The 8,929-nt window shown below is 45.2% G+C and overlaps 1 protein-coding gene across 1 annotated transcript in view; it reads left to right on the top strand.

Moving 5' to 3' along the window:
• DLEC1 (DLEC1 cilia and flagella associated protein) overlaps nucleotides 1-8,914 on the top strand; it is a 33,650-nt gene extending 24,736 nt beyond the window's left edge. The window contains exons 31-39 of the mRNA XM_059869531.1: nucleotides 4-138; nucleotides 1,367-1,489; nucleotides 2,458-2,552; nucleotides 2,640-2,724; nucleotides 3,249-3,458; nucleotides 4,360-4,521; nucleotides 5,473-5,626; nucleotides 6,210-6,330; nucleotides 7,962-8,914. Of these exons, the coding sequence (XP_059725514.1) occupies nucleotides 4-138; nucleotides 1,367-1,489; nucleotides 2,458-2,552; nucleotides 2,640-2,724; nucleotides 3,249-3,458; nucleotides 4,360-4,521; nucleotides 5,473-5,626; nucleotides 6,210-6,330; nucleotides 7,962-8,070 (1,194 nt within the window). The 3' untranslated portion in view covers nucleotides 8,071-8,914. The remainder of the gene's footprint in view (nucleotides 1-3; nucleotides 139-1,366; nucleotides 1,490-2,457; nucleotides 2,553-2,639; nucleotides 2,725-3,248; nucleotides 3,459-4,359; nucleotides 4,522-5,472; nucleotides 5,627-6,209; nucleotides 6,331-7,961) is intronic.
• The last annotated feature ends 15 nt before the right edge of the window (nucleotides 8,915-8,929 follow it).

Genomic DNA, 8,929 nt, shown 5'->3' on the forward strand with positions numbered 1-8,929 from the left:
CAGCCTCCAGGTTCTGACAGCAAAGAGATGGAAATCAGCAGCCACGAGTCTGCAGGACAGAAAAATATCTCTGTACTCATCCGACCTCATGAGGGGGTGCCTGCAGACAGCCCCTACTCCATTGCTCCAAGGCAGATAGTAAGCTTTTACATTTTCTTTGGGCTTAGATTTAGCACATTTTCTGCAGGGCAGAGGAGACAGAGAAGGAGAAGGAGGTAGCTTTGAGTTTGGTTTGAGGTAGGCTATTAAACAGTGAAAGGAAGGCTTTGGAGATGATCGTAAGAGGAGTTTGCAAGGTCAACAGAAAGTGTCCTATCTACATCTGAGCAGTGACCTGATGACTGGACTTAAGTGTTAGTTGTACTCCAGAGTGACATCTCTGGTCTTCTCACTTGGGCTGGCATGGTGAAATGTGGGAGCCATCCAGCCTGAAGCTTTGGAAACATGCAGAGCTGGAAATCAGGCTGCTGGAAAGGGGTGCTCTGTAGATAACTCATGGGATAAACCACAACTCCCACAACAAGGGAGTTGTGCAAATGCAGGCCACAGTGTCACAATCCCTTAGGAATATCATAAAGACAGCTTTGGAAAGATCTAGCTATGAGAGACAGGGTTGCCCAAAATATCAGCGTGCCAATTTTATTTTAATTTTTTTTTTTTTTGCCAGAGGGTTTTAAGTTAAAAGTTAAAATGAGCTAAAGATTACATAAAAGAAATGATGACAGAAATGATGCTGCAGTCAGCTCTGAGGTGGCTGAGGCTGAGAAAGGTCAGACAAACGAGTGCCTCACTGTGGAGGCAGCTTTTGTGGGCTGTAGCCAGCAGCAATATCAAGATTTAACCATAACCTGCACAATTCACCTAAAGAAAGCAGAATCTAGTCAACCTGTAAATCCCAGAAAATCTGCTGCAGCTGGCTAGTGCATGTGATTACATTCCCTGTGTCATGTAAAATTTAAAAATAGCCACGACTGAACTGAGCTGTAAAGTACTCATAGTTCACACTTGTAAAACATTTCATGTATATGTAAGTTGTGGAATAATCACCTGAGGTAGCCAAGGAGTAAGAAAGGACAGAGCTGGGTATTTTTAAAACAAACAGATGTGTACATATGTTTGTGTATTTAGAGAGTTGTTCTGTGACCGTGCTTATTAAACTCTGTTGATGCTGAAAAGTGGCCACAGTGATATCTGCAGTTGAAGTAATTGTCAGTTTTGCTGTCACATGTGGCATTTCCGTGCAAGCCTGAGCCCGCGCCCGGGGCATTGCATGCTGCTTGTGCAACTCAGTTTTGGCCGCTGAGTGCCGAGGTTCTTGCGCAATCCCCGGCGGGTCCGTGCGCTGAACGCTCTCTCCCGGCCGCAGGTGGTTCCAGGAGGTGGCAGCAGCGACGTTTACATCTCCTTCACCCCGCTCGTCCTCCCGGACACCGAGGCTGAGCTGTGTTGTGACGGGCTGGTGCTGGGCTTCATGAGCCTGGACGACAAGGTAAACTGACTGTCACAGCAAGGCCAAAGGGGAATATAATTTCCCTTCCTGTAATTTATGTACAGCCTGCTGCTGTTACCTGGCCAGTCTGTGTAAACAGTCCTGTTCCTGCTGTCCTGCACATCCTTCCTTAACCAGGGTTGTTCATCTGTTGCATTTCTCTTGGAGCTTGGAAGCATTCTGGGCTGGGAATGTCACCATCTTCTTGCAGCAGACCCCAGACAAAAGCCCAGGGGTTTGAAATGCTATCACAACATCAGGTTTTATTGATAACAATAGTTAACAATGGAAGTGAGACTCAGGACTGCTGAGTCCTGTTCCTGGCTCTGCATCCACCTTCCTGTGTGAATTTGGACAACATACCTCTCCTCTGGGAAACTTCCTCTTCAACAACTGCTGATGTGAGGCTTGAACAGGGTTTTATGAATGGCTCAGAGATTCCCTGACATTAATTGTTGCAAAGGTGCAAGGTGACCTGAATGAATGCTAATAGAATGTTCAATAAAAACAACCCTAATAATCCATATTCCCAAAGAAAGGAATGTAGAATAATAGAGTCCTGGAACGGTATAAGTTGGAAAGGACCATCTATCTCCACCCCCCTGCCATGGGCAGCAACATCTTTAACCAGAAAAAGTTGCTCCACAGTGTGTCCATCCTGGCCTTGAATGTTCCCAGAGATGGGGCATCCACAGGTTCTCTGAGGAGCCAGTGCCAGGGCCTCACCACCCTCAGATGTTGGAATTTCTTCCCAACATCTGATCTAAACCTGCCCTGTATCTCTATCACCCACAGCCATTCAAAGTCCAGCTACTATTTGGCCTCTGCTGTTCCATCATGCTTTACAAACAGGCACTGCATTGCCAAGCAGAATCCTATCTTGGCTGACAGCCTCTGGGGCTCCAAGCAGCATTTCAGGTTTAGTGCAACCATTTCCCACAGGATTTCTGTTTCCATCTGGTTGGCAGCTGGCGAGGAGGGTGCCCAGCAAGGTGCAGCGCAGCCACGGCTATGAAGCTCCGCCGCTGCGAGTGCACGTGGAGGCCATCCTGAGGCATCCCCTGTAAGTGCCACAGCTCACAGCTGCCACCCTCATGGCATGGGGCAGCCTGGGACAGGGCTGTGACCAGCCCTGCTTCTTTACACTCAGGTTGGAAGTGGAGATGGATCACAACAGAGGAATGGTGTTTCATTCAGTGGCGAGTGATCTCCTGCCTGCCAAGCCTTTCTTTGGAGTGAGTATTTCCCACACTGATCTATTTGGCTGCTTTGTGTTGCTGTGCTGCTGGGAGAATTCAGAGCTGTGTGCCCATGGCTGTGAAAATGCATCCTAATTACCAGTAGCCTCATTTTCTGTATTGCACATAACAAGATAGGGAACAAAAAAAATATATACAAGCACTTATTAGCCAGGAATAAGAAGAGCTGAGCTCAGACAATGCCTGTTTTATTCAAATTGTTTCATTGTAAGAGAGCTTGTAAGTAGAAAAATAAGTTCTGATTTTCAGGACATAAAGATCCAAGAGCAAAATTAGTCACTTCAGTTGTGTGACCCTTGGCATTTGAAAACTTAGACTTTATTATGTTACTTTTATTTTGGTTTTTCACTCAAGAAATGTTGAGCAACACAGGTAGAAAATAATAGGTTGCTCTGGGGTAAAATCCTTCAGATCCCTGCTGGTACTCCATGAACAAACAGAGCAACACAGACCTCTCCAGGGAGTTAAAACTGACCAGTTCTGAATCATTTCTCCCCCAGGTTCTGACAGATGCAGTAATTACTCAGAGTTTGAAACTCATGAATTGTACCAAGGTTCGGCTGTACTTCAGGCTCTTTCTGTCTACGCCCTCTATGCCCTTCAGCCTCTCCAGCACAGATCTCAAAAAGAGCACTGAAACATCCCACAGCAAGAAGGAGGAAAGGGAACAGCAACTGCAACATGTACTTTATCCACAGCAAAACATGCTGGTAAGCTCAAAAATAATAATCCTGTGCCAGATTAGAGAGTGTAATAATGGGTGTGTTAGTGTGGCCCAGAGGAACCACAGAAAAACACAACTGGCATAGAAATCTCCCAGTTTTAGGGGAAATGGTGCTGTATTAGCAAATGCTAATTACTGCCATTTTGCCTGCTACATTGCAGGTGGAGATTATTTTTTTTTTCTGCAAATAATCTTTTTCTGTTCCTGATGTGCTTTTCCTATCAACTCTGACCTGTGGCAAACTCCTGCAGAAAACCCTGTGGGTTTGCAACTCACTTAAATCAATAGCCATATGTATGTTGGACAAATTAAAAGATTTCCAAGGACTGCAGTCTTCCCTCATTTCCTTAAATTAGATGCAGGCAGTGCAAGGAGAGGAAAATTTGATTAGTTTTGGGTGTACAAATTACATTAAAGGAAATGAAGTCCCAGAGTAGAGAATTAGGTAACCTGCAAAGAATGAGTAACTGTTGCATTTTTGAAGTGTGCTTCTCATTTTGCTGTGTTCATTTTGACATGGAGACACACACATCTCAATTCTGCGTGTGTGGGAAGAAAGAGGATTTAGATGTCTAAGAGAGCTTTGGGAACATGGTATTTGTACCCTTGGAAACTCAAAACCTTTGTCTTGCTAGAGACTGTTTCTCCCCTGTGGTTCAGAGATCAGCTGTTCACCTTTATACTCCATCTCTGTGTACTGAATTCATAGGAAGTAGCTGTGTTTTTCTTCTTTAATTGTATTGCTTTGTTCCAGTGGGAATTTGGCTGCTGGCATGACACTTTTGGGTTTCAGTGGGAAAATGTGTGCCTGGGCCTTTGTGTACTTTGGATTTCCTGCACACAGCTGTCATCTTATGTGATGTCCATCAGAATTCTTCTTCCCACAGGTGCAAGTGTCATTCCATACAAATCTGGAGTTACTCAGGTATCAGCATTTGCCAGAGACCCAGCTGCTTCCTGGATGCCAAGTGCTCCAGCTGGAGAGTGGAGAGAGAAAGCTGAAGTTTAATCAAAATCTGGTCATTGAGCACAGTAACTGCACTACCCAGGTAAGGTCAGGACAGGGTCTCTGGGCCCTGGGAAAGGGCTGTTTCAGCAGCATCTCTGACTTGGATTAGGATTTACTCAGCCTTGAATTACAGGCAGCTCTGGAGTAAATGGGGTCATCCAGCTAAAGTAAATGGCTGTGGTGTTGCTCTCTGCTGAGACTGCAGGTGATTCCCAGGTGGGCTGTGCAGGCTGGGGTCACACTCTGGTGCTGGTGCCCCAGCTCTGCATGGCAGCCCGGGTGACACTCAAAGGGCCACACACCCAGTCTCAGGATAACTCTGAGACAGGAGTCAGGGCTGTCTCAGGGAACAAGCCATGCCTGAGTCACCAGGCAATGCCTCCTGCAGCAACCAAGGGCTTCCGGAAAGGCTTCTGAGTCCATTGAGCTCCTGCAGTGTGGTCAAAGCCCACGTGCATGTAAAGACCAATCCCTTCCAGTCAGAAATCTATAACCCCCTTCCCAGCCTTCAGCACCCAGTACACTGCAGGCACTTCTATCTTCTTTTCATACCAGGTGTTTCTGAGGCATGACCTGTGTAAGACTGAGCATCATACCTAAGATAGAGTCAAGTGAATCATAATCTTGGGCAATCTGCACAAACTGAGTGACTCACAGCGGGCCATATACAGTCCTGAGGGACCAGGAGATGCTGTAATGTCTGCAACTCCATAGAAAACCCTAAAAACAAATGAGAATGTTCCCTCTGTGTTACTTCATTAAGGCCACAGTGTCTGGTTTGAAAACCTGTCCCAAAAAAGTAACACACAAGCAACAACTTCATTCACTTGAGGCTGTAGAATGGGAATTGACTCTATTGTGAAAGAACACAGAACAATGATTCTTGATTCAGTGGCTGGGGATAAGAATGATCCAGCTAGAGCAGGAATTACTAAAGCTCTATAAAACTGAGGTGGGTTTTATTTTCTTTTCCCTTTCCCCTGTTTTGCAGCTGGTCCCAGTTACTGCCTACCTCACTGTTCCAGTCCTGGAGCTCTCCTGTGACAGGGTTGATTTCCAGACCTGCTTCGTTGCACAGACCAAGACAGAACATGTCTTCCTTTATAACAGGAGTGGCTGCAGAAGCTACTGGACTGCTTTGCTGGGTAATCTGGTTTTGCAATTGATTTCCTTGTTACAGAGTTTCACTAAGACTGCATGCACTCACTCAATAGAGGGGCAATATGTGATGATCCTGGGTGCAAACATGGTTTGCTTTTGTTCTCACTTATGTGGGCTTTTCCCCTCCTCTCTTTCCCCTCCCTTTTTTGACATTATTGTACCACTACTGATTTCAGGAGTTACTTCACATCTAACCAAAAGATTGAGTCTCAGCCCTCAACAATTCTTGGACATACTCTGCTCATTTATAAATCAGTCCTGAGGGGCAACAAGAAGCAGCAGCTCCTCATGGGTTCAGTTTGAGCATGAGCCTAATGCTGTTAATAACAGATGGGCTCCAGAGGAAAGATCAGGGCCTTGTTATTTCAATGTGGAGACCACTGATCACTGCCCTTGATTAGAAGATGACAACAGTCTGGGCACATGCACAGAAACCCTGTGGCAGTGTGAGGCATGATGTGTTAGTTGCCCAGCAAAGAGGTGCATTGCCATGAGTGCTGCTTATTGTACACACTTACACAGAGGGTCTTGTATGGCTTTGTTTGACATTTGTCCCTTCCACTGCAGATGAACAGAAAAGCCCTAAGGCCGTGCAAGTGTTTTCCATCTTCCCAGCTAAAGGCATTTTGGAGGCACGTGAAGGGGAGGCACCTACCAGAGAGATTCTGCAGATCAGCTTTGCTGCAAGGTACAGTTAACTGTAATTGTGACTGAAATTGTTCTGTTCACAGAGAGCTGGGGTTGTTCAGCCTGGAGAAGAGAAGGCTCTGGGGAGCCTCAGAGCCCCTTCCACTGCCTAAAGGGGCTCCAGGAGAGCTGGAGAGGGACTTGGGACAAAGGCCTGGAGTGATGGGACAAGGGGGAGCGGCTGCACACTGCCAGAGGGCAGGCTTAGATGAGAAAAAACTTTTGCACTGTGAGGGTGGTGAGGCCCTGGCAGAGGTTGCCCAGAGAAGCTGTGGCTGCCCCATCTCTGGAATTGTTTAAGGCCAGGCTGGATGAGGCTTTGAGCAACCTGTTCTACTGGAAGGTTTTCCTGCCCAGGGCAGGGGCTTGAAACAAAATGAGGTTTGCTGCCTTTTCCAACCTAAAACATTCCATTATTATATAATGACCAAAAGACTTTAATTTCTTTGTTCTGATTAGGGGGATGCAACTCATATTAAAAAACAAATCATTTTTCATTACGAAGTATTTTTGGAGGTTATCACGTGGTAGCAGCAAGTTAAAATAAGTCTGTCCTAGTGATTTCAGTGAGCTCTGAAAACTGCTGACAGGGAAATTTCAAGCAAACTGTAGGTGAGTTATTGCCATAACTCCCATCTCCTTGGAATCCAGTGATTTCCATCACTGGTGCCTCTGATACAGCAGTGGGATGGAGCTTAGAGCAGCTGCACTAAACTGTCCCTACTTAGAGGAGCATGGTGGTCCAGAAGCCTCCCCAGGCTCCTGACTGCCTAAATCTTTCTGGAATTCTGATGAATATGCCTGAAGCACTTCTTTTTGTGTGACAAATACACTAATCAGCATGGCTGAAAATGCCTGGAAATACCAGAGAGCAAAGATGGTGCTGTATAGCAATCAGCTCATCTGTGGGACTCCATAGAAAGAATTCCCAACACAGCAGAGTGTGGGATCAATGTGGCAGTAGGAGATAATTATATGCAAGGTGTGAGGTGATTTTAATAATTCACCTCCCCAAATCAGTGGTCTTTCTGCAGGGGAATTGTTTTATGAGAAAGAAAAAACAAAGACTGTGTGGCAGAATGGGCATTTGCCTCAGGCCCTTTACAACAGCTGGCACTTGGACACAGAGAAATCCCTCACAGGAACAGTCTCAGGAGCACTGAGTGACATTAGCCTTGGGCAAATAATGCTCTTCAACTTGGTGCAAAACTAGAGTTGTTGTAACCTTTTTGATGTTAATTTACAATTAACTGCCCCTTGTCTCAGGGGAGTGACAGAAACTTTTCCCTTTAAACTTTGTCACAGGGAGGAATTTTCACATCAAGGTAGTGCAGGTGTTTGCTCCCAGCAGAGCTTCATTTCATTTATTCACCTGAACCAGAATTTCACAAGTAGGATGATATTCTCATTCTTTCAAACATGAATCCAATGTCTTCAGGCACAGAGCTGAACATCCTTTTCAAACACCATGTATTGTACCCATGGAACACAGCCCTGTGGACTTGGCACTAACATTAGTGATCTGTGCTTGTGACTTGGAGCATTCTTAGGACACCACTGTCCCCTTTTCATCTCATCCCTAAACACAGGACTGCATGTAGCTGTAACTGAACTTTTTGCTGTGCATTTTAGGAGCAACACTGACTATGAAGCTGTTGTGACCATTTCTGGAATGCTGGAAGAGAAGCCTTGCAAACTGCACCTCAGAGGGAGAGGAGTGCACAGTGGGAAGGGGCATTAAACAGGACAGTGTGGGACTAATGTCAAGGTAACAGCTTGGATGCAGATGTGGCAGCAGCTGAGCCTGTATTTTCATCTACTTCTGTGTTTAGTGGGGACTGGAATTTTAGCAGAATGAAAATTTAGGTTATGAGGAAAGAAATTCTCGTGGTACCTTAAACAGACGTAACCACACTCTGTACTGTTACTTCTGTTGCTGTGGTAAGCATAGCTTTGGGCACAGAACAAGGTTTTAAATTGCAAAGCAGCTGTGTAAGTCAGGCCAAAGCCCTCTGCAGAGCCCAGCATGCCTTGAATCACAGCTAAAGACTATTCATTCCTTAAAGTAGTTTTTGTTTTGCCTCATTTATTTGTTTGACATTAAAATGGACATTGACATATAATAAAACAAGAATTGGTGAACAGGCCAGCATTTCCCAGGCTGTTTTCTCAGTGCCTTACATGAAAAGGGGAAGAGAGAACTTTCCCTGGTCTCCTTGGAAAATTACCAACCTGTGTGTTTCATCATGCTTGGGCCTTGGGAACATCCCCTTCAGCAACAGAGGGAGGAACCCTTCTTCCTTTTCATTCTTTCCCCGCACATGGTTCCCATTTACCTCACTTCTCTTTAAACTATTTTGGTATTATTTTAGCTAAAGGTCACTGGAATTCCCACTTCTGAGTCTGTTAAATTTTCCACTTCCATTAAATAAAAGGCTTTTATAAATGGCTCATTATCCCCTCTAAATAATTCAATTTTTTTGGCTCTAAGGGTCTGTGTGATTGCTGGGTGAGACAGGTTTCAGCATGGGATTGTGAAAATATCAGAGAGCTCTAACTCATCATGACCTTCACCTAAAAATCATTATAAAAGGAAACAA

The sequence above is a fragment of the Haemorhous mexicanus genome, chromosome 1 (assembly GCF_027477595.1).
Source record: "Haemorhous mexicanus isolate bHaeMex1 chromosome 1, bHaeMex1.pri, whole genome shotgun sequence".
Classification (NCBI taxonomy): Eukaryota; Metazoa; Chordata; class Aves; order Passeriformes; family Fringillidae; genus Haemorhous; species Haemorhous mexicanus.